We start from the raw sequence: 25457 nt of genomic DNA, 5'->3' as shown, positions 1-25457 counted from the left end.
AAGACTTTAGTTTACAAATACACAACTGTTGTTGTTTATGTATTTGTTTACAAATACATAAACAACTGTATTTGTATAAACAACTGTATTTGTTTACAAATACAGTTGTGTATTTGTAAACTAAAGTCATTGAAAATGTAATAAGTTTTACGAAACGCGCTCGTGTCGCGTCAGACTAGAAATAAAAATGAATTTTGGAGAATTGATTTTTGATTTACCTCCAACAGTGAAAAGAAATGCACGAAAGATTGAGAAAATTCGTGTTAGAATTATTAATCTTACTTTTTCGGTCATATTTAATAATATATGTCTACAGGAAAGACTGCTACCAAAATATACTAATACTTATGTACATATATATACTTATCTATACTTAAGCCTAGGAATATTTAAGCTTGGCATTTTTGCTTTATTTTTTCCGGCCTTTATTATACTTAAGAGTACAAAAGGTGGTTTACTGGCGGTTGCATCATCAATAGTGATGATCACCAGTGACCATGTAACATCATCAATAACAACATCATCACGTTTATTCACGTTATTAACGTTTATTCAACGTTAAATAAACGTTAATTCGGTGTCTAATCCACGTCGCTCTTGGATACGGTGCAGGCTCCATGGCCGGTCGGCCGAGCGGACAGCACGCTGGACTTGTGATCCTGTGGTCCTGGGTTCGATCCCAGGCGCCGGCGAGAAACAATGGGCAGAGTTTCTTCCACCCTATGCCCCTGTTACCTAGCAGTAAAATAGGTACCTGGGTGTTAGTCAGCTGTCACGGGCTGCTTCCTGGGGGTGGAGGCCTGGTCGAGGACCGGGCCGCGGGGACACTAAAAAGCCCCGAAATCATCTCAAGATAACCTCAAGATAACCATGGCATTTACCCTCGTCCGTTCGTTATCCTGGAGGCGACCAACTTTCACGTGATGATTCGGAAGAAATACAACATAACGATAAACTTTTGTCTTTCCTTGGATAAACTTTCAAACTTTTCTTTGGGTTTGGACCTGATGGCGCACCTCTTGATCCCTGCGTCTCACCACCCAGTTGACTTACAATGCAGCCGAACACTTTATGTAGGGCATACGTAAATCTGTGTATCTATGTATTTACGTATGTAGGTTAGCTTAGCATTTTAAAAGCACCGACTCACCTTCTGTGGTTGATTGTTCAATAAACCCTTGAACTATATGTTTAACACATCTCTAACCCTGTCCATGGAGGACAGAAGAAAAGGTATATATGCTGGTTAGCATTGTAAATGTGTGGCCACGTCTGTGGTAGAAAATAATAATAATAATAAAAAAATGCAGTTCCCGTACTGAAGCTTTTGGGTATAGGAAGCTGTGATGGCTTTATGACCACTTCTGTGATGTAACGTTTGTCATTATTGTCTAAATTTCGATAAATTAAATCCTTATTTTTGGGTAAAAAACCAAGCGATGTCTTGTGATCTTAACAGTGTTGAAACACTTCAATCAAACGTCAGCTGGTCAAATAATGGTCGTATTGTGTTGCCTTGCTGCATCTTACTTTGTCTAGCAGACGAGAATCTGTTCATTTGCGGCATTTACTCAGAGTACGCATGGTCTAACAAGACAAACTAACAACCCTGGTCGTGCGCCGATATAAACACCGAAGGCCTGTTGCACAAACAAACATAGAATTATAGAAGCCATCCACCCAAACGACAGAATTTGCCAGTGGAGACTGAGAGAATATCTTACATAATGCAACCTCTTGCACATTGATTTTTAATTTATTTTTGCGTGATCACGTTATCCTCCAGACTGTGTAGTCTAGCGTTTATCAAGTGAGGGGGTTATCTTGAGGTTATCTTGAGATGATTTCGGGGCTTTTAGTGTCCCCGCGGCCTGGTCCTCGACCAGGCCTCCACCCCCAGGAAGCAGCCCGTGACAGTTGACTAACACCCAGGTACCTATTTAACTGCTAGGTAACAGGGGCATAGGATGAAAGAAACTCTGCCCATTGTTTCTCGCCGGCGCCTGGGATCGAACCCAGGGCCACAGGATCACAAGTCCAGCTTGCTGTCCGTTCGGCCGACCGGCTCCCTGGAGGCATATAGTAGTGTATCCTTATGAGAGGTGAGGGATTTGCCAGAGGTGTCCCTGTAAGGGTGACACTGGATGACAGATTCCCCTGTGAGGGGTGACACTGTGGATGCAAAGGTCCCTGAAAAGGTGACAATGTCGATGGAAGAGTTCCTCCAAGACTGACGAGTTTGAGGGAGTGGTAGAGGGGATAGGAGTCTCCCTACGAGACCCAGGAAGCCAGAGGGGATAGGAGTCTCCCTACTAGACCCAGGAAGCCAGAGTAGCAGAAGGCAGCTTGGCTGAAGAGGTGCAGGATTAGATGGTGCAGCGCCGCTCCCGCTGGAGATGGAATGAGGGGAAAGGGGAATTGCATGGCCTGTTCTCCCAGGCTTCATTGGAATGGAAATGAAGATGTAAAAGCAAGTAGGTAATATTACCTGGAATTACATTAGATGGGAAAAGTAATGCATTTTTGGGGGGCTAATATTGCATTACTTACACGAAAAAACGAAAATAGCCAAATAGCAAAGAAAATAATGAACTCATTATTTTAAGGGTAAGTATAATGAAGTACATTCCCAAGTGAATCTTTTACCTAGCGACAGTGAGAGAGAGAGAGAGAGAGAGAGAGAGAGAGAGAGAGAGAGAGAGAGAGAGAGAGAGAGAGAGAGAGAGAGAGAGAGAGAGAGAGAGAGAGAGAGAGAGAGAGAGAGAGAGAGAGAGAGAGAGAGAGAGAGAGAGAGAGAGAGAGAGAGAGAGAGAGAGCGAGAGAGAGAGTCCTTTTTTCAAATCATGCAACATTTCATGACGGTTTTATATAACAACATTGTCATTTACAAATGAGGTGGCAGTGGTAGTGATGGTGCGCGTGATGGTGATGGAGGCAGTAATGGTGATAGTGAGAGTGGTGGTGGTGCTCCTGCAAGTGGTGGTGGTGGTGCTCCAGCTAGTGGTGGTGGTGGTGCTCCTGCTAGTGGTGGTGGTGCTCCTGCTAGTGGTGGTGGTGGTGCTCCTGCTAGTGGTGGTGGTGGTGCTCCTGCTAGTGGTGGTGGTGCTCCTGCTAGTGGTGGTGGTGGTGCTCCAGCTAGTGGTGGTGGTGGTGCTCCTGCTAGTGGTGGTGGTGGTGGTGCTCCTGCTAGTGGTGGTGGTGGTGCTCCTGCTAGTGGTGGTGGTGCTCCTGCTAGTGGTGGTGGTGCTCCTGCTAGTGATGGTGGTGGTACTCCTGCTAGTGGTGGTGGTGGTGCTCCTGCTAGTGGTGGTGGTGGTGGTGCTCCTGCTAGTGGTGGTGGTGGTGCTCCTGCTAGTGGTGGTGGTGGTGCTCCTGCTAGTGGTGGTGGTGGTGCTCCTGCTAGTGGTGGTGGTGGTGCTCCTGCTAGTGGTGGTGGTGGTGGTGCTCCTGCTAGTGGTGGTGGTGGTGCTCCTGCTAGTGGTGGTGGTGGTGGTGCTCCTGCTAGTGGTGGTGGTGGTGCTCCTGCTAGTGGTGGTGGTGGTGCTCCTGCTAGTGGTGGTGGTGGTGCTCCTGTTAGTGGTGGTGGTGGTGGTGCTCCTGCTAGTGGTGGTGGTGGTGGTGCTCCTGCTAGTGGTGGTGGTGGTGCTCCTGCTAGTGATGGTGGTGGTGCTCCTGCTAGTGGTGGTGGTGGTGCTCCTGCTAGTGGTGTTGGTGGTGCTCCTGCTAGTGGTGGTGGTGGTGCTCCTGCTAGTGGTGGTGGTGGTGGTGCTCCTGCTAGTGGTGGTGGTGGTGCTCCTGCTAGTGGTGGTAGTGGTGGTGCTCCTGCTAGTGGTGGTGGTGGTGGTGCTCCTGCTAGTGGTGGTGGTGGTGCTCCTGCTAGTGGTGGTGGTGCTCCTGCTAGTGGTGGTGGTGCTCCTGCTAGTGATGGTGGTGGTGCTCCTGCTAGTGGTGGTGGTGGTGCTCCTGCTAGTGGTGGTGGTGGTGGTGCTCCTGCTAGTGGTGGTGGTGGTGCTCCTGCTAGTGGTGGTGGTGGTGCTCCTGCTAGTGGTGGTGGTGGTGCTCCTGCTAGTGGTGGTGGTGGTGGTGCTCCTGCTAGTGGTGGTGGTGGTGCTCCTGCTAGTGGTGGTGGTGGTGGTGCTCCTGCTAGTGGTCTTGGTGGTGCTCCTGCTAGTGGTGGTGGTGGTGCTCCTGCTAGTGGTGGTGGTGGTGCTCCTGCTAGTGGTGGTGGTGGTGCTCCTGCTAGTGGTGGTGGTGGTGGTGCTCCTGCTAGTGGTGGTGGTGGTGCTCCTGCTAGTGATGGTGGTGGTGCTCCTGCTAGTGGTGGTGGTGGTGCTCCTGCTAGTGGTGGTGGTGGTGCTCCTGCTAGTGGTGGTGGTGGTGGTGCTCCTGCTAGTGGTGGTGGTGGTGCTCCTGCTAGTGGTGGTAGTGGTGGTGCTCCTGCTAGTGGTGGTGGTGGTGCTCCTGCTAGTGGTGGTAGTGGTGCTCCTGCTAGTGGTGGTGGTGCTCCTGCTAGTGGTGGTGGTGCTCCTGCTAGTGGTGGTGGTGGTGCTCCTGCTAGTGGTGGTAGTGGTGCTCCTGCTAGTGGTGGTGGTGGTGGTGCTCCTGCTAGTGGTGGTGGTGGTGCTCCTGCAAGTGGTGGTGGTGGTGGTGCTAGTGGTGGTGGTGGTGCTAGTGGTGGTGGTGGTGCTAGTGGTGGTGGTGGTGCTCCTGCTAGTGGTGGTGGTGCTCCTGCTAGTGGTGGTAGTGGTGCTCCTGCTAGTGGTGGTGGTGCTCCTACTAGTGGTGGTGGTGGTGCTCCTGCTAGTGGTGGTGGTGGTGCTCCTGCTAGTGGTGGTGGTGCTCCTGCTAGTGGTGGTGGTGGTGCTCCTGCTAGTGGTGGTAGTGGTGGTGCTCCTGCTAGTGGTGGTGGTGGTGCTCCTGCTAGTGGTGGTGGTGGTGCTCCTGCTAGTGGTGGTAGTGGTGGTGCTCCTGCTAGTGGTGGTGGTGGTGCTCCTGCTAGTGGTGGTAGTGGTGCTCCTGCTAGTGGTGGTGGTGCTCCTGCTAGTGGTGGTGGTGGTGCTCCTGCTAGTGGTGGTAGTGGTGCTCCTGCTAGTGGTGGTGGTGGTGGTGTTCCTGCTAGTGGTGGTGGTGGTGCTCCTGCTAGTGGTGGTGGTGCTAGTGGTGGTGGTGGTGCTAGTGGTGGTGGTGGTGCTAGTGGTGGTGGTGGTGCTAGTGGTGGTGGTGGTGCTCCTGCTAGTGGTGGTGGTGCTCCTGCTAGTGGTGGTAGTGGTGCTCCTGCTAGTGGTGGTGGTGCTCCTACTAGTGGTGGTGGTGGTGCTCCTGCTAGTGGTGGTGGTGGTGCTCCTGCTAGTGGTGGTGGTGCTCCTGCTAGTGGTGGTGGTGGTGCTCCTGCTAGTGGTGGTGGTGGTGGTGCTCCTGATAGTGGTGGTGGTGGTGGTGGTGCTCCTGCTAGTGGTGGTAGTGGTGCTCCTGCTAGTGGTGGTGGTGGTGCTCCTGCTAGTGGTGGTAGTGGTGCTCCTGCTAGTGGTGGTGGTGGTGCTCCTGCTAGTGGTGGTGGTGGTGCTCCTGCAAGTGGTGGTGGGGGTGCTCCTGCTAGTGGTGGTGGTGGTGCTCCTGCTAGTGGTGGTGGTGGTGGTGCTCCTGCTAGTGGTGGTGGTGGTGGTGCTCCTGCTAGTGGTGGTGGTGCTCCTGCTAGTGGTGGTGGTGCTCCTGCTAGTGGTGGTGCTAGTAGTGGTGGTGGTGCTCCTGCTAGTGGTGGTGGTGATGCTCCTGCTAGTGGTGGTAGTGGTGCTCCTGCTAGTGGTGGTGGTGGTGGTGCTCCTGCTAGTGGTGGTGGTGGTGCTCCTGCTACTGGTTGTGGTGGTGCTCCTGCTAGTGGTGGTAGTGGTGCTCCTGCTAGTGGTGGTGGTGGTGCTCCTGCTAGTGGTGGTGGTGATGCTCCTGCTAGTGGTGGTGGTGGTGGTGCTCCTGCTAGTTGTGGTGGTGGTGCTCCTGCTAGTGGTGGTGGTGATGCTCCTGCTAGTGGTGGTGGTGGTGCTCCTGCTAGTGGTGGTGGTGGTGCTCCTGCTAGTGGTGGTGGGGGTGCTCCTGCTAGTGGCGGTGGTGGTGCTCCTGCTAGTGGTGGTGGTGGTGGTGCTCCTGCTAGTGGTGGTAGTGGTGCTCCTGCTAGTGGTGGTGGCGGTGGTGCTCCTGCTAGTGGTGGTAGCGGTGCTCCTGCTAGTGGTGGTAGTGGTGGTGGTGGTGCTCCTGCTAGTGGTGGTAGTGGTAGTGGTGGTGCTCCTGCTAGTGGTGGTGGTGGTGCTCTTGCTAGTGGTGGTGGTGGTGCTCCTGCTAGTGGTGGTAGTGGTGCTCCTGCTAGTGGTGGTGGGGGTGCTCCTGCTAGTGGTGGTGGTGGTGCTCCTGCTGCTGGTGGTGGTGGTGGTGCTACTGCTAGTGGTGGTAGTGGTAGTGGTGGTGCTCCTGCTAGTGGTGGTGGTGGTGCTCTTGCTAGTGGTGGTGGTGGTGCTCCTGCTAGTGGTGGTGGTGGTGCTCCTGCTAGTGGTGGTGGGGGTGCTCCTGCTAGTGGTGGTGGTGGTGCTCCTGCTGGTGGTGGTGGTGGTGGTGCTACTGCTAGTGGTGGTAGTGGTGGTGGTGGTGCTCCTGCTAGTGGTGATAGTGGTGGTGGTGGTGCTCCTGCTAGTGGTGGTGGTGGTGCTCCTGCTAGTGGTGGTGGTGGTGCTACTGCTAGTAGTGGTGGTGGTGGTGCTTCATCTTACACTGGCAAGGACGGACGTATGTGAGGTACAGCTGCCTGAGAGCATCATTGTCTGGGTTTCTGAAGGTAGTCTTGATGTTGGGCGGCTGAGCACGTTATGCTGATATGATTCAATTGATGAGTTCCTCTGAATATGATTCCATTGATGAGTTCCTCCGGATATGATTCCATTGATGAATTCCTCCGGATATGATTCCATTGATGAGTTCCTCTGAATATAGGTTCACTATTATGTCTTTTTCTGTTATTTATCTTGGTAGTTTCTTCTTTCCGTTAAGCATTGTTCCTCAGGTCTCCTTACTCTTCTTCCCACCATCATTACCTTACACTTATCTGTATTGAAGTCAAGTAGCCATTTGTCAGAATTTTCTTACAACGTATCCAAATTTTCGTGAAACCTCTTGTAGTTTTTGTTTGTCATGATTCTCATCGTCTGAATTATGTGGAATAGTGTCAAATGATTTCTAATGATATAAAATATGCAATCTCTTCTGCTCCTTACTTTTTTTATATTGATCTCAACTCATATTAATATGAAACTTTAATTAGTTTTTCAGGGATGGTTTCCTTTCCCAGAACTAATTTTGGGGCATTGAAGTGGTTAATTCATCTCTCTTTATCCCTGTGTTTTATTTGTTAATGTTCTGTTTAACACTTTCTATTGTATTATTGTTAAGGACACTGATTGTGCCGCTAATTGGTTAGTGTTGGAGTTTGGCGAGTGTTACAGTGTGACGTATGGCCACTTCCAGCTGCTGGCACCACTCCACGCCTCAGTGATTGCATTGTGCAGTATTGCAAATACCTTATACAATGTTTGAACAGCTTTTTGAGCAGCTACTATGGTGGGATTCATCGTGGCTTCCATTGTGGGATCATGACAGGTGCAATAGGCTTTGTTCCACCTTACTTCAGCCTCTGTCTTCACTTCAACTTCAGAAAGTTCTTCCTCTCTCCATCTTGGAACTTTCCCTTCCACTCCTCACACATTTTCTGTGTAATTCAACGTTTTCTGTCAGCTTCTCTTGAGGCGTTTAACATCCAATCAGTTATCGATGTTTTATTCTGCGTTATGTGGTTGTGAAGCAACATTTAACCTTAATCTTAAAGACAATAGTGGGGCACAGTCTTCCCGGCTTGGTGCCTTCTTTTGATAATTACTCACTTAGAGGCAATATCATATAAGTATTGTTTCTCTGTGACTGCTCTTGTGCACAAGTATTCATTCTGTGCTCTTCAGCTTCTCTCGTTATTAACTACAGACTTTTTTTTTTAGGATGTTTTTTCTATTTATGTTTTTGGCTGCCATGCGGTGTTCTATCAAGCCACGGGTTGACGTGGCTTAGTTCCCCTTTGTTGGGGGAATATAAAGCTCTTCTACCTCTGCACGTTTTTGGGTTATGAAGTGTGTGTGTGTGTGTGTGTGTGTGTGTGTGTGTGTGTGTGTGTGTGTGTGTGTGTGTGTGTGTGTGTATGTGTGTGTGTGTGTGTGTGTGTGTGTGTGTGTGTGTGTGTGTGTGTGTGTGTGTGTGTGTGTGTGTGTGTGTGTGTGTGTGTGTGTGAGTTTAAAGGATGGAGAGCTGTCACGGTAAAGCACCAAAAACTCGTACCCAGTTCCCATGGGCTGTTGCTGACATGGTGGTGTGGGGGACGTGTTTACCCTGGGGAATGGGGGAAAGGTGAAGGGGGGAAGGGGGAGGGGAAAAAAGGGAAGAGGGAAGGGAGAAAAGGAAAGGGGGAAAATGACTACGAGCCGAGTACGGCTCGGTGAATCGCTTACCCACGGACGGTACTTAGGAAACAGTTATCAAAGGCCCTGTATCACTCTACCTAATCTAGGCACAATTAAACACCAAACTGCAATATATAATCTTAGCTATTAATTGAAAAAATGTAATATTTATTATTACAAAGAATGAAGATATTAACACGTCTGAGTCTCGCTTCATGCAGGTCAGCGTTCAATCCCCGAGCATCCAAGTGCATCATTCCTTTTACCCCCATCCCATCCCAAATCCTTATCCTGACCCTTTCCAAGTGCTGTAAACTCGTAATAACTTGGCGCTTACCCCTGATAATTCAGAAAAAATACAAAAAAAAAACATTTATACTATTTTGTTTCAAGCTTTTCAACTGAATAGCAAAATCAGTATTATGCCTTTTCTCTTCTGCTTTTTAACTCTCTAAAACATTTCAAATGCATTTGACAGTATTAATGTTGCAGGGGTCAGTCGACCTGTGACGTTGATCGACACATATGATTTCCACCGAGGTTAAAGCGGCCAGAGGAAAGAGGAACACGGCCAGACTCGCACATAGTGTGGTCTGGGTCCGACACCCGGTGACTTGTCAGTTATGAGTGCTAAGGGATTCAGGGGGCCACATCCCCCTTCACCAGTAATGGCAGAGATTATCAGCCACATCCCTACCCGGGCAGGAGGCATCTATGGTCCACATATTCATGAGTGCTGAAATATCCACCAGCCACACTGTAACGATGGCAGGAGGATCCATGAGCCACATCCTCACCAAGGTAGAGAGAGCCATGAGCCACATCCTTATGAAGGTAGGGGGAGCCATGAGCCACATCCTCACCAAGGCAAGGGAGCCATGAGCCACATCCTCACCAAGGTAGGGGGAGCCATGAGCCACATCCTCACCAAGGTAGAGGGACCCCATGAGCCACCTCATCACCAAGGTAGAGGGAGCCATGAGCCACCTCCTCACCAAGGTAGAGGGAGCCATGAGCCACCTCCTCACCAAGGTAGAGGGAGCCATGAGCCACATCCTCACCAAGGTAGAGGGAACCATGAGCCACATCCTCACCAGGGTAGAGGGAGCCATGAGCCACCTCCTCACCAAGGTAGAGGGAGCCATGAGCCACATCCTCATCAAGGTAAAGGGAGCCATGAGCCACATCCTCACCAAGGTAGAGGGAGCCATGAGCCACCTCCTCACCAAGGTAGAGGGAGCCATGAGCCACCTCCTCACCAAGGTAGAGGGAGCCATGAGCCACATCCTCACCAAGGTAGAGGGAACCATGAGCCACATCCTCACCAGGGTAGAGGGAGCCATGAGCCACCTCCTCACCAAGGTAGAGGGAGCCATGAGCCACATCCTCATCAAGGTAAAGGGAGCCATGAGCCACATCCTCACCAAGGTAGAGGGAGCGATGAGACACCTCCTCACCAAGGTAGAGGGAGCCATGAGCCACCTCCTCACCAAGGTAGAGGGAGCCATGAGCCACCTCCTCACCAAGGTAGAGGGAGCCATGAGCCACCTCCTCACCAAGGTAGAGGGAGCCATGAGCCACCTCCTCACCAAGGTAGAGGGAGCCATGAGCCACCTCCTCACCAAGGTAGAGGGAGCCATGAGACACCTCCTCACCAAGGTAGAGGGAGCCATGAGCCACCTCCTCACCAAGGTAGAGGGAGCCATGAGCCACCTCCTCACCAAGGTAGAGGGAGCCATGAGCCACATCCTCACCAAGGTAGAGGGAGCCATGAGCCACCTCCTCACCAAGGTAGAGGGAGCCATGAGCCACATCCTCACCAGGGTAGGGATAGTTCCCGTCTGATGTTCTCCAACAGCAGACGGGAACCTCTGGACTTATCAATAAGATTCAGCTGGTCTGGCGTCCGGAGTCTGGCTCGAGTAAACAGCGAGCCGGATGTGTCCAGCCTCCACAATGTGGCCGCTGTGTTCTCCACCTCGCCTTCTAAGATACGAGGCCAGCGCTGCTGCAACTGTTCCAACAGGTCCACAACAGCTAAGTGGTATTGCATTGCAACTACTGTTCAAACAGGTCCTCAACAGCCAAGTGGTATTGCATTGCAAAAACTGCTTCAGCCTATTCACACCACAACAACAGCTGGACATGGCCACAACAGCCAGGCAGCAATTAATTCACCATAACAGCTGCAACTAATCCAGTTTAACAGCAGTAACAGCAGCAGCAACAGCAGCAGCAGCAGCAGCAGCAACAGCAGCAGCAACAGCAACAGCAGCAGCAGCAGCAACAACAACAGCAGCAGCAACAGCAGCAGTAGCAACAGTACAGAGTAGACACAGTTGCAACTGTATTAAAAATATGCATCGATCATTCTATCTTAAAATTATACATGGATCATTCTGTATGAATGGGATACATAGGTTATTTCATATTAAGAATATGCATAAGTCATTTTGTACTGAAGGATGTACATGGCTCGTTTTATCTTAAAGGTATATATGCATTATTCAATAGGAAGAGTATACATAGCTCATTCCATACTACGAGTACACATAGCTGATTCCATACTAGAAGTATACATAGCTCATTCTGTCACTATATTTTAAAAGAATAAATGGATTATTTTATATTGAAGGTATGCATATTTCATTCTATGTTAAGAATATATATAGCTCATTCTTTATTATGAGCATACATAGATCATTTTATGTTACGGGTATACATGGATCATTCTATAATAAGGGTATATTCAGCTCATTCTATATTAAAAGTATACAGTATATGCATTATTCTATAATATGAGGCTGCATGGATCTCACTATCTTTTTAATTCTTCCCATATTTTCTCTCTAGCGCTTATATTGGCTATACTTTCTCCTGGCTCTCTCTAATCCTTCTCCTTGCTCTCTCCAATCTTTCTCATGGCTCTCTCAAATCCTTCTCCTTGCTCTCTCCAATCTTTCTCATGGCTCTCTCTAATCTTTCTCCTGGCACTCTCCAATCTTTCTCTAATCATTTTCTTTGCTCTTTTCAATCTTTCTCCTGGCTCTCTCTAATCCTTCTCTTTGCTCTCTCCGATCTTTCTCCTGGCTCTCACTAATCCTTCTTCTTGCCCTCTCCAATCTTTCTCATGGCTCTCTCTAATCTTTCTCCTGGCACTCTCCAATCTTTCTCTAATCATTTTCTTTGCTCTTTTCAATCTTTCTCCTGGCTCTCTCTAATTCTTTTCCTTGCTCTCTCCAATCTTTCTCCTGGCTCTCTCTAATCCTTCCCTTTGCTCTCTAATCTTTCTCCTGATTTTTTTTCTCTCTCTCTACAATCCCTTTTCTCAGTGTGTGTGTCTCTCTCTCTAAAACTTTCCTCTCCCCGTGACGTATGAGGCCACAAGCACAACTTAATACAGACTGTTTGCAACCTTTCTTCATCAAGCCTGCAGTATTTGTTTCCATTTGTTGACACTGTTGCAAATGTTGGCTTGTAGGTGTGTGTGTATATGTGTGTGTTGACCGGGGGTGTTGACCTTTGTACAGGCTCTTTTTTGCCAGTTTTTTATACTTCGTATTCGTTTATCCAGCGCTTGACTTCCTCTTATATTTGTCATATAACTTTGATCTATTTTAAACCAGTTATTTTTTATATAGTGTAGTGTTTCCTCGAATATTTATTAAAAGCAGATTTGCATTTGTCTTCATTCTATTTATTGATAATGACGGGTTTTATATATTCGTGACTTCTGTAACCCAGAAGTCATCAGATGACGAACGACCTCACTACGCCTTCATCACCGACTGAATGGGTAGTCCTTCAAGCACATGGAGATTCTTCTTCTTATTCTTCTCTGTCTCTCTGTCTCTCTGTCTCTCTGTCTCTCTCTCTCTCTCTCTCTCTCTCTCTCTCTCTCTCTCTCTCTCTCTCTCTCTCTCTCTCTCTCTCTCTCTCTCTCTCTCTCTCTCTCTCTCTCTCTCTCTCTCTCTCTACCTGATCACTCATTTCCCACCCCACCCCACCTTTCCTCTCATACCTTCCCACACATAGTTTCCCCTCTTTACCCCCCACTATTGCCTTGTTTCCCTTTCTAATTCTCCTTTTCTCCCTTGATTTTCAGATCTGTAGTTGGGTTCGGGAGACAGTCATGCTTATTTATTTCGTCCTTCGCGCTGCTAAACAACGACGTGCTAAGGGAAGTAAGGGAGAGGAAAACAGAGAAAGTGTTGTCCTAAAACCAATGTGCAGGTGGGCGCTACAAGGACAGACAGACAGACAGACAGACAGACAGACAGACAGACAGACAGACAGACAGACAGATAGACAGACAGACAGACAGATAAACAGCTAGAAATAACTACAAAACTAAGATCAAATGCCTAAATGTAATATAAACACAAATCAATTCAATAAACAATGGTGAACAAGCAAACGTCCACAATAAATACAAACAAAAAAACTAAAGAAAAAATATGTCATGAAGGGACACTATTTTTCCTATCTTTTTATTTTTTTACCCCAATCTCGGAAAAAAATATCTTCGCCATTTATTTTCCTGGTGTGAGGGTTGGCCTGGGAGGCAGAGGGAGGGAGGGGTAAGAGAGGAGTCGAAAGAGGGGGAAGGGGGAAGGGAGGGAAGGGAAGAGGATGGGGGAAAGAGGGGGCGCTGGAGAGGAAGGGAAGAGTTGCGGACCACCTCTTAAATTCGTTTTAAGAGTAAGTGTCGCCCCATCAATGGGGATCTCATACGATTTATTCGGCGTGAACACTCACACGTTGCGAGGCATGGATGGAGTGACGGAAGTGAGGGGCTTGGGAAGGAGAGGGAAGGGAAGGGAAGGGATGGGGGTAGGGGCAGACGTTGAAGGGAAGGGTGGGAGGGAGTGGGAAAGCGGAGGGCGATAGATCTGGTGAAATTTATTTTATTATGGCATTCTGTCATTGGTTGGACGGCAGAGATGACGGCTACTGGTAGGAGAGAGAAAGAGAGAAAGAGAGAGAGAGAGAGAGAGAGAGAGAGAGAGAGAGAGAGAGAGAGAGAGAGAGAGAGAGAGAGGGAGAGGGAGAGAGAGAGAGAGAGAGAGAGAGAGAGAGAGAGAGAGAGAGAGAGAGAGAGAGAGAGAGAGAGAGAGAGAGAGAGAGAGAGAGAGAGAGAGAGACAGACAGACAGAGAGAGAGACAGAGAGAGAGGAGGGCCCGTGTTGATAGTGGTGCTTGTCTGTATGAGAAAGAGACGGAGAGACGGAGAGAGAGAGAGAGAGAGAGAGAGAGAGAGAGAGAGAGAGAGAGAGAGAGAGAGAGAGAGAGAGAGAGAGAGAGAGAGAGAGAGAGAGAGAGAGAGAGAGAGAGAGAGAGAGAGACAGAGAGACAGAGAGACAGAAAGACAGAGAGACAGAGAAGAATAAGAAGAAGAATCTCCATGTGCTTGAAGGACTACCCATTCAGTCGGTGATGAAGGCGTAGTGAGGTCGTTCGTCATCTGATGGTCGCCAGGTGATAGGTTTGGTGAGTGACCAGGTGGGAGAGAGTGCCTGGGAGAGGGGTGTGGGAGAGTGCCTGGGAGAGGGTGTGGGAGAGTGCCTGGAAGAGGGGTGTGGGAGAGTGCCTGGGAGAGGGGTGTGGGAGAGTGCCTGGAAGAGGGGTGTGGGAGAGTGCCTGGAAGAGGGGTGTGGGAGAGTGCCTGGGAGAGGGGTGTGGGAGAGTGCCTGGGAGAGGGAGTGGATGATGGTGAGGAGAGGAGATGTATCATAGGAGCTAGAGAGAGTGAGACACAGGCGTATCTTGACAGGTAATCGGTAACAGTGTTTACATATTCCTGTAAGTCGCCACAGACAAATCAAGATCACACGACCTGGTTGTCAAGATAACACGTCCGACCTGATCATCAAGATAACACGTCCGTCCTGGTCGTCAAGTCCACACCCGACCTGGTCGTTAATGTTAATCATGAATAAAGATAATTCAGAAGTTTTACTTATCGGATATTTTATCAGTATTAGATTTTCTTTTTTGATGTTGTGGGTCAGAAATAAATGGTTGTGTGATGGTTGTACAGTAATTATAGGTGATAGAGAGACCAGGAGAGAGAGAGAATGAGAGTGAGGGGTGAGAGGTGAGAGTGAGCATAAGAGTGAGGGGTGAGAGTGAGCGCCATCGTTCAGATATATACCAACATGAGATGCAGCGAACATATATACATCAACATATTAGCACCGGCGTTCAGATACACATCAACATGGCGTTAATATAAAAGTTTAAGTGCTAATATCACAGTTTAAGCGCTGTTGACTTCCATCCGGACGCTGTGTTTACAATTTACGGGAATTTGTGACAAAGTGTAAATACACGGAAAGCTTATTTATGCCAGAAGACTCAGGGGGGAGAGAGTTATGAGGTGCTGTCTTGACAGACGAGAACATCGTAATATGTTTGTTTAATTATTTAACTTTAATGAGTGCTGGACTTTCCTATCTGTAGCTCATTTTTTTCTGGTCTTTGGCTCGGGAAAATGTCTCTTTCAGAATATTTTTTTTATTGATTTCGATCATAATCTAAATCTTGTTATTTATTGTGTGTGTGTATGAGAGAGAGAGAGAGAGAGAGAGAGAGAGAGAGAGAGAGAGTGAGAGAGAGAGAGAGAGAGAGAGAGAGAGAGAGAGAGAGAGAGAGAGAGAGAGAGAGAGAGAGAGAGAGAGAGAGAGAGACTGGTACATCTGAACAGTATATACTGTCATATATACAGTCATCACAGTACAGTGGAGGACGACAATGCATAACATGAACCTTCTCAGATGAACATCAGTAAGCCGTAACGCCAACAAAGCCAAGCTCACGGATCAGTAGCTTCCTACGAACACTGTGACACTGTATCTTTCAGCCCTCGTAAAGATCTCTCTCTCTCTCTCTCTCTCTCTCTCTCTCTCTCTCTCTCTCTCTCTCTCTCTCTCTCTCTCTCTCTCTCTCTCTCTCTCTCTCTCTCTCTCTCTCTCTCTCTCTCTCTCTCTCTCTCTCTCTCTCTCTTTCTCTCTCTCTCTCTCTCTCTCTCTCTCTCTCTCTCTCTCTCTCTCTCTCTCTCTCTCTCTCTCTCTCTCCCTCTCTCTCCCTCTCCCTCTCTCTCTCCCTGCTATTTATTATAAGTAGCTCGCCGACGTTAACAAATCATAAAATACGGTATAAGGCACCCCCAACCCGTCCCCCCAACACACACACACACACACACAATAGCAAACACACTCACGGCCTCGTACGCCATGCTGGAAAATAATATTAGAGAAGTATTCTGGAGCTTGGGAAAAGCAGCTTTCATGACTGTGCACGCCATCAAGAGAGACACGAACCCACACAGCCAGGAGACTAATGTGATTTTCACAACAAGACATAAATTGTATCCAAGTGAAGCACATCACAAGGACACAGTTCTACAAGCATGATTGTATTCACTCATTCATTTCTATTATATTTTACAATCATAATTCTCATCATTTCACGCACTCCTTAAATTCAGTTGATTTATACAAACATAAAACTTTTCCTCGCTTATATCGTAATTGTAGAACATTCGCCCCAAGTCTCGTTGGCAATTTCTGTTGGAATCGAACCCTGGTAAGGGAGGATTGACTGCAGGGCATCAGTCCTCAACTGATCGCTTCTCTTCACCTAGCAGGCAATTCAAGACCAGTTTGTTATCTATTTGTTATCTAGTTTTCCCCCTAGTGTGACCTAGGGGAAAACTAGTCAGGTCCTGTTTACATGAGCTAAGGGAAGGGGGGGAGCTCTTAGCCTGCCAGCCGGAGTCAGAAGTGGTCGGGCTCCTGTACCCAACCAATTCCTCTTGGGCGTAACCTCTTATAAGATGTCGTGTTAGTGTACATACCACCATTAATAGCCCCTGGGAAAGTTTACATACCCCCCATTAACAGCCCCTGGGAAAGTTTACATACCCCCATTAACAGCCCCTGGGAAAGTTTACATACCCCCATTAACAGTCCCTGGGAAAGTTTACAAACCCCCATTAACAGCCCCTGGGAAAGTTTACATACCCCCATTAACAGCACCTGGGAAAGTTTACATACCCCCATTAACAGCCCCTGGGAAAGTTTACAAACCCCCATTAACAGCCCCTGGGAAAGTTTACATACCCCCATTAACAGCCCCTGGGAAAGTTTACATACCCCCATTAACAGCCCCTGGGAAAGTTTACATACCCCCATTAACAGCTCCTGGGAAAGTTTACATACCCCCATTAACAGTCCCTGGGAAAGTTTACAAACCCCCATTAACAGCCCCTGGGAAAGTTTACATACCCCCATTAACAGCCCCTGGGAAAGTTTACATACCCCCATTAACAGCTCCTGGGAAAGTTTACATACCCCCATTAACAGCTCCTGGGAAAGTTTACATACCCCCATTAACAGCCCCTGAGAAAGTTTACATAACCCCATTAACAGCCCCTGGGAAAGTTTACATACCCCCATTAACAGCCCCTGGGAAAGTTTACATACCCCCGTTAACAGCCCCTGGGAAAGTTTACATACCCCCATTAACAGCCCATGAGAAAGTTTACATACCCCCATTAACAGCCCCTGGGAAAGTTTACATACCCCCATTAACAGCCCCTGGGACAGTTTACATACCCCCATTAACAGCCCCTGGGAAAGTTTACATACCCCCATTAACAGCCCCTGGGAAAGTTTACATACCCCCATTAACAGCTCCTGGGAAAGTTTACATACCCCCATTAACAGCCCCTGGGAAAGTTTACATACCCCCATTAACAGCCCCTGGGAAAGTTTACATACCCTCATTAACAGCCCCTGGGAAAGTTTACATACCCCCATTAACAGCCCCTGGGAAAGTTTACATACCCCCATTAACAGCCCCTGGGAAAGTTTACATACCCCCATTAACAGCCCCTGGGAAAGTTTACATACCCTCATTAACAGCCCCTGGGAAAGTTTACATACCCCCATTAACAGCCCCTGGGAAAGTTTACATACCCCCATTAACAGTCCCTGGGAAAGTTTACAAACCCCCATTAACAGCCCCTGGGAAAGTTTACAAACCCCCATTAACAGCCCCTGGGAAAGTTTACATACCCCCCATTACCAGCCCCTGGGAAAGTTTACAAACCCCCATTAACAGCCCCTGGGAAAGTTTACATACCCCCATTAACAGCCCCTGGAAAAGAAAAAATAGCCCTGTACCTTCGCTAGCGGCCGGAAAAATAGAATTTGAGATATACGAATTGAATGAAAAGGATTTTTTACACCGTTGTGCCTCGGGGGAGGATAAACTATTCTTTTATTTTCCTTTCATGTAATGATATACTGCTCTTCTGACGCGAGATTTAAATATTTATTTCTACACAAAAGAAAGATTAAGTTTATTAAACAGGCGTTCGGAGTTGCGTGTGAGAGAGAGAGAGAGAGAGAGAGAGAGAGAGAGAGAGAGAGAGAGAGAGAGAGAGAGAGAGAGAGAGAGAGAGAGAGAGAGAGAGAGAGAGAGAGAGAGAGAGTGGTTTATCTCCGTGATATAATTGTGTGTGTCTAGTCCAGGTCGTCGTATACCTGCTAGATGTGGTCGTGGAGACAAGCAGTGTAGTCGTCTTGGGACTCTCCTTAAGGTCTCCTCTCTCTCTCTCTCTCTCTCTCTCTCTCTCTCTCTCTCTCTCTCTCTCTCTCTCTCTCTCTCTCTCTCTCTCTGTCTCTCTCTCTCTATCACTCTGTCGTTATCTTCATCAGTCAATCAGTAAACATTTAAAACGTGGCTGTCTCTGAACGAAACCATAACTACCGTTATCTGGGACAGGAAGCCTGCACGTAGTCGTGTCGAAGTCTCCACTAAGCCAACTACTGACCTTCCACAGGATGGATCCTACAGCAGCTGTCTAACTCCCAGGTACCTACTATACTGCTAGGTGAACAGAAGCATCAACTGAAAGGGAACGTGCCCAAACGTTTATGGCCTGCCTGGGGGATTGAACCCGGTCACTCGGTAGTGAGTCGAGAAAGATTAAACACATTGACCTTGAGAACAACATCAAACGAATCAAAGGGAAAAAATGGCAACTGGGAACGAATCAAAGGATTCGTTCCTGCGATTCGTCTGTCTGAATTATACAATAATTGATTATAATACATTATACAACATTATACAACAATTGATTATAACACATTATACAACATTATACAACAATTGATTTTAATGACTAGGCTTTTTGTTCATACGCTTTAATGATCTACGAAGTAAATAAACGATAAAGGTTTTCTTTGGACAAAATTAGCAAGCCTGACAAAGCGATTAATAAAATCAATACAAGTGGTTGCTCTCCACTTTGCAGGGAAATACATAATATGTGGACTGCTGTTCCATCAGCCTATGATGTTATGGAGACGGTTAATTTTTATTCAGGTGTTTAACGTGTTTCTGGTTAATATGCCTAGGTTGTGGTGGTGGTGGTGGTGGTGGTGCTAGGTTGTGGTGGTGGTGGTGGTGGTGGTGCTAGGTTGTGGTGGTGGTGGTGGTGCTGGTGCTAGGTTGTGGTGGTGGTGGTGGTGGTGGTGCTAGGTTGTGGTGGTGGTGGTGGTGGTGGTGCTAGGTTGTGGTGGTGGTGGTGGTGCTAGGTTGTGGTGGTGGTGGTGGTGGTGCTAGGTTGTGGTGGTGGTGGTGGTGGTGCTAGGTTGTGGTGGTGGTGGTGGTGCTAGGTTGTGGTGGTGGTGGTGGTGGTGGTGGTGGTGCTAGGTTGTGGTGGTGGTGGTGGTGGTGTGGTGGTGGTGCTAGGTTGTGGTGGTGGTGGTGGTGGTGGTGCTAGGTTGTGGTGGTGGTGGTGGTGGTGGTGGTGGTGGTGCTAGGTTGTGGTGGTGGTGGTGGTGGTGCTAGGTTGTGGTGGTGGTGTTGGTGGTGGTGCTAGGTTGTGGTGGTGGTGGTGGTGGTGGTGGTGGTGGTGGTGCTAGGTTGTGGTGGTGGTGGTGGTGGTGTGGTGGTGGTGCTAGGTTGTGGTGGTGGTGGTGGTGCTAGGTTGTGGTGGTGGTGGTGGTGGTGGTGCTAGGTTGTGGTGGTGGTGGTGGTGGTGGTGGTGGTGGTGGTGCTAGGTTGTGGTGGTGGTGGTGGTGGTGCTAGGTTGTGGTGGTGGTGGTGGTGGTGGTGCTAGGTTGTGGTGGTGGTGGTGGTGGTGGTGCTAGGTTGTGGTTGTGGTGGTGGTGGTGGTGCTAGGTTGTGGTGGTGGTGGTGGTGGTGGTGGTAGGTTGTGGTGGTGGTGGTGGTGGTGGTGGTGCTAGGTTGTGGTGGTGGTGGTGGTGGTGGTGCTAGGTTGTGGTGGTGGTGGTGGTGGTGGTGCTAGGTTGTGGTGGTGGTGGTGGTGGTGCTAGGTTGTGGTGGTGGTGGTGGTGCTAGGTTGTGGTGGTGGTGGTGGTGGTGGTGGTGCTAGGTTGTGGTGGTGGTGGTGATTGTGGTGCTAGGTTGTGGTGCTAAGTTGTGGTGGTGAGGTGATTGTGGCGCTTCGAATGTTGTGATGTGATGATTGTGATTGTTGAATGTGGTGGTGGTGGGAAAATACAATGCCTGATGTGGAAATGTTTTCATTGTTAAGTGCTCCACGCTGAGAAAGAGAGAGAGAGAGAGAGAGAGAGAGAGAGAGAGAGAGAGAGAGAGAGAGAGAGAGAGAGAGAGAGAGAGAGAGAGAGAGAGAGAGAGAGAGAGAGAGAGAGAGAGACAATTAGAGAGTGTCTAATTAGGAAGTCAGGTGGTGGTGTAGCCCACATTACTGTGAGGACTGCTGCAGGGGCCGAGGGAGGAGGAGGCAGAGAGCGACGGGGTGGGATGGCTTCCAAAAGGAAGGGGGCGATAGGAAGGAGATGATGGAGAAAAGGGTGTAAGGAGGAACGGAGGGACAGGTAGAGGGAGGGGCGAAGGTAGGGGTGTAGGGAAGGGCAATGTTAGGGTGTAGGGAGGGTGTAGGGAGGGGTGGAGGGCGAAACCGATGATTCCTGGTTGCTTAAAGGTGACATAAGCCACCCAGCTCTTGTTTCACGGCCACAGACAACACGCCTACAACAAGTACGCCCACAGTCAGCACGCCCACAGTCAGCACGCCCACAGTCAGCACGCCCACAGTCAGCACGCCCACTGTCAGCACGCCCACAGTCAGCACGCCCACAGTCAGCACGCCTACAGTTAGCACGCCCACAGTCAGCACGCTTACAGTCAGCACGCCCACAGTCAGTCAGCACGCCCACAGCCAGCACGCCCACAACCAGCACACCCACAGTCAGCACGCCCACAGTCAGCACGCCCACAACCAGCACACCCACAGTCAGCACGCCCACAGTCAGCACGCCCACAACCAGCACACCCACAGTCAGCACGCCCACAGTCAGCACGCCCACAACCAGCACGCCCACAGTCAGCACGCCCACAGTCAGCACACCCACAGTCAGCACGCCCACAGTCAGCACACCCACAGTCAGCACGCCCAACAGTTGACTAACCCAGCAATTAGTACTGTGTTAGTACTAATATTTACCACCAATTAGTACCAATTCAGCTATTACTACTTCCAACAGTCAGTACTCTGCAGATGTCACTCAGCGGCCAGTTTCCCGCACTAACTGTCTAACAGTCAGCCGTTTCCAAGCCAATATTGACAGTCTCGCCGTCATCACCAACTTCCACAACTAAGACCTAAACAATCAGAAACGCTTACAGTCAATCCCGCCTCAGATCTCCCGGAGTTACCAGTTCCGCAGACTGTCAGCTCTGACAGTCAGCACTGTAACGGTCAACACACCCTAACAATACCAACAATCAACACACCCAGACAACACCAACAATCACTCGAACAATCAAGGCCGTATTGTAAACAAACTCCCTAAGCTACGCCTAACTTTGTACAAAATTCAAATTTATAATACTATTAATCAATATATGATCAAAATCTTATTTTGAATTTACATTACGTCAAAATCGACGAATGGGTCTTTGGGAGGGACCCCTGGATGGACGAGCCTGACCTGAGGACAGGTTGACACGAGTCCAGTGTTAACTACGAGAAAAAACTATGGAGCAGGTCGGCGGACTCGAATGTTTGTCATGGGTTAACCCATGCGCTGTGTCCGGGGTGACCCAGGACGCTGGTACGACTCGTCCTTCGTCCTGTTCCTAAGATTTTCCTTAGAGAAAATCATTTGTGTACATTAGTAATTTCACTGTGTACGCGCTTAGCTTTTTCCGTTGACAAGCCGCTGGGCGTGGCTGATGGCTTAACGTTCATTTGGCGACTGTTGATGAGGGCGGGCTGTAGATTTGGTGGAGTATAAAGCTCACGACTTGTGAAACTATATTCCACACTCACAGAAAACTTTCTTGAAGTTTTAATCTTTTCAGCACTTGTCAATATCCTTTGTATAGCAACTTGTATTTTGTACTTGCCCTGACAACATGATCACATATTGACGCATTCTTTTGTGTGTGTAACAAAGAACGTAAGGGCGATCTTTGGCCTCGAGGGCTATGTCATCCTCACACTGCTCCGATGCTGGTCTCCGAATTCCAGTGAATTCGTTTATCTTTCTCGTTTATGTGATTGGTTCAACGGAGGGTCTGTGGGCTCTGTATTTTTAACATCTCCTGCCTTTTCTTTGTTCCGTCCTCCAGGAATTGCTTACCAAATCTTTGGCAGAATTTTACCTTTTTTCACTCATATCTTAGGGTGGTGGAACTCCTCCTCCAGCTTCATTGCTTTTACTTCTATCGTCTATCGTCTATCGTCTCCTGTGTTGCTTTTCTCAATTCTACGACGTTGTGGTACTCACCGGTGTAGACAGGTCGTCATCACTTGGCTTTAGCTTCGTCTTGTGCTTGACAAGGTACGGGCCCCATGCTGGGGCCGCATACTCCAGGATTGGTCTTACATATGTGGTATACAAGGTTCTGAATGATTCCTTACACAGGTTCCTGAAGGCTGTTCTGATGTTAGCCAGCCTCGCATATGCCGCAGACGTTATTCTATTTATGTGGGCTTCAGGAGACAGGTTTGGTGTGACATCAACTCCTAGATCTTTCTCTGTCCGTTTCATTAAGTACTTCATCTCCTGTTCTGTATCCTGCGTCTGGCCTTCTGTTTCCACCGCCTAGTTTCATTACTTTGCATTTACTCGGGTTGAACTTTAGCAACCATTTGTTGGACTATTCATTCAGTCTGTCCAAGTCATCTTGTAGCCTCCTACTATCATCCTCTGTTTCAATCCTCCTCATAGTTTTTGCGTCATCAGCAAACATTGAGAGAAACGAGTCTATACCCTCTGGAAAATCATTTACATATATCAGAAACAGTATAGATCCAAGGACTGACCCCTGCGGGACTCCACTTGTAACGTCTCGCCAATCTGAGACCTCACCCCTCACAGTGACTCGTTGTCTTCTGTTGCTTAGGTATTCCTTTATCCAATGGAGTACCTTCCCTTTCACTCCTGCCTGCATCTCTAGCTTTTTCGCAAGCCTCTTGTGTGGTACTGTATCAAAGGCTTTCTGGCACTCCAAAAATATGCAGACTGCCCACCCCTCTCTTTCTTGTCTGACTTTTGTTGCCTGGTGGTAGAATTCAAGTAACCTTGTGAGGCAGGACTTGCCATCCCTGAACCCATGTTGATGTTGTGTTACAAAGTTCTTCCGCTCCAAATGTTCCACTAGCTTTCTTCGCACAATCTTCTCCATTAGCTTGCATGGTACGCAGGTTAGGGACACTGGCCTGTAGTTAAGTGCCTCCTGTCTATCCCCCTTCTTGTATATCGGGACTACGTTAGCTGCTTTCCAAACTTCTGGCAGTTCCCTTGTTGCCAGTGATTTGTTATACACTATGGAGAGCGGGAGGCACAGTTCTTGTGCTCCTTCCTGTAGTATCCAAGGGGAGATTCCACCTGGGCCTATAGCCTTTGTCACATCCAACTCTAGTAAACACTTCCTTACTTCCCCACTGGTAATCTCAAACTCGTCCAGTTGTTCCTGGTTAACTATCCCCTCTCTTATCTATGGAATTTCTCCTTGCTCTAAGGTGAAGACCTCCTGGAATTTCTTATTCATTTCCTCACACACTTCCTTGTCGTTCCTAGTGAATCCTTCTGCCTCTATCCTTAATTTCATTACCTGTTCCTTTACTGTTGTTTTTCTCCTGATGTAACTGTGCAGCAATTTAAGTTGAGTCTTTGCCTTGCTTGCGATGTAATTTTCGTATTGTCTTTCTGCCTCTCTTCTCATCCTGACATATTCATTTCTGGCACTCTGGTATCTTTCTCTGCTCTCAAGTGTCCTGTTATTCCTATAGTTTCTCCACACATACTGTGTGTGTGTGTGTGTGTGTGTGTGTGTGTGTGTGTGTGTGTGTGTGTGTGTGTGTGTGTGTGTGCGTGCGTGCGTGTGTGTGTGTTCACGTACCATCTTCCGGTCTAGAGGTGTCACTAATAATATTAATAATCGGTTTAATGTTGACTGCAACAGATATATACGCAGCCCCAAATTAGTGGCTGCATCTTGCACATTAAGGTCAATCTTGGCAACGGTGTGGGCAAAATACTGCGGTCTTGACCAGAGGCTGAAGCTCCACCCCGTCATTAGATCGACCCCGGGAAGACTCAGGCTTCCTCGTCAATCATCTTAATAACAGTACACTTTACCACTAAGAGCCTCTTATGCAAAATTACGCTAAAAAAATGTACCATTTTTTCCTAAGTTATGTTAAGAATAAAATTTGCTACAAGTAATAATACTTTGAAAGTTTACTTATACTCTTTCAGGGGAACACATTCGCTAATTCAATATTTTCATTACTAAACTTTGTAAATGAATTAAAATATAACATATGTAGCGAATAGGAAGAACAAATATAAACAGATCAGGAGGTACAAAATTTATCTTTTAAAAATTTATCTATAACATTTAAAAACAAAAAATTGATTCTTTTGAATGGTTATACTGTGTTGTATAAACCAGGAGTACAGTGTTCCATTCTTTCTCAGGTTTTTTAAGAAACAGAATGAGAGTAACATTGTATTCGTGTCAAGCAACACCAGGTCTCCGTGTCAAGCAACACCAGGTCTCCGTGGCAAGCAACACCAGGTCTCCGTGTCAAGCAACATCAGCTCTCCGTGTCAAGCAACATCAGCTCTCCGTGTCAAGCAACATCAGCTCTCCGTGTCAAGCAACATCAGCTCTCCGTGTCAAGCAACACCAGCTCTCCGTGTCAAGCAACATCAGCTCTCCGTGTCAAGCAACACCAGCTCTCCGTGTCAAGCAACATCAGCTCTCCGTGTCAAGCAACATCAGCTCTCCGTGTCAAGCAACATCAGCTCTCCGTGTCAAGCAACATCAGCTCTGCGTGTCAAGCAACATCAGCTCTCCGTGTCAAGCAACATCAGCTCTCCGTGTCAAGCAACACCAGCTCTCCGTGTCAAGCAACACCAGCTCTCCGTGTCAAGCAACATCAGCTCTCCGTGTCAAGCAACACCAGCTCTCCGTGTCAAGCAACATCAGCTCTCCGTGTCAAGCAACACCAGCTCTCCGTGTCAAGCAACATCAGCTCTCCGTGTCAAGCAACATCAGCTCTCCGTGTCAAGCAACATCAGCTCTCCGTGTCAAGCAACATCAGCTCTCCGTGTCAAGCAACACCAGCTCTCCGTGTCAAGCAACACCAGCTCTCCGTGTCAAGCAACACGATTGGTTGACATGGTGGAATGTGAAGTGACGTTGTTGGGTGTTTGTAGTTTAATCCTTCACGTAGTCCGTCATAACTACCGGTGACGGCGGTGACGCAGGTGACGCAGGTGACGCAGGTGACGGAGGTGATGGAGGTGACGAAGGTGACGCAGATAACGAAGGTGAGACAGGTAACGGAGGTAACGCAGCGGACGGTGGTGACGGCATTAACTGTGACTCATTGTTTTCTAATTATAACTAATCTATATTACAATGTCTGTCTGTCTGTCTAAACTTAGACGG

General features: G+C 48.3%; 2 protein-coding genes across 2 annotated transcripts in view; one reads left to right on the top strand and one right to left on the bottom strand.

Moving 5' to 3' along the window:
• Nucleotides 1-9410: 9410 nt before the first annotated feature.
• On the bottom strand, nucleotides 9411-15723 carry LOC138357769 (activity-dependent neuroprotector homeobox protein 2-like). The gene is made up of 2 exons (XM_069314817.1): nucleotides 15709-15723; nucleotides 9411-10265 (listed from the first exon to the last, which is right to left on the bottom strand). Exons 1-2 carry the CDS (start codon nucleotides 15721-15723, stop codon nucleotides 9411-9413), a joined length of 870 nt encoding a protein of 289 aa, XP_069170918.1.
• A 600-nt stretch (nucleotides 15724-16323) lies between these two features.
• LOC138357766 (uncharacterized) overlaps nucleotides 16324-25457 on the top strand; it is a 21617-nt gene continuing 12483 nt past the window's right edge. Inside the window, exons 1-3 of the mRNA XM_069314815.1 lie at nucleotides 16324-16330; nucleotides 20508-20973; nucleotides 24479-25214. Of these exons, the coding sequence (XP_069170916.1) occupies nucleotides 16324-16330; nucleotides 20508-20973; nucleotides 24479-25214 (1209 nt within the window). The remainder of the gene's footprint in view (nucleotides 16331-20507; nucleotides 20974-24478; nucleotides 25215-25457) is intronic.

The sequence above is a fragment of the Procambarus clarkii genome, chromosome 7 (genome assembly GCF_040958095.1).
Source record: "Procambarus clarkii isolate CNS0578487 chromosome 7, FALCON_Pclarkii_2.0, whole genome shotgun sequence".
Classification (NCBI taxonomy): domain Eukaryota; kingdom Metazoa; phylum Arthropoda; class Malacostraca; order Decapoda; family Cambaridae; genus Procambarus; species Procambarus clarkii.
This window is presented reverse-complemented; position numbering and strand designations above follow the sequence as displayed.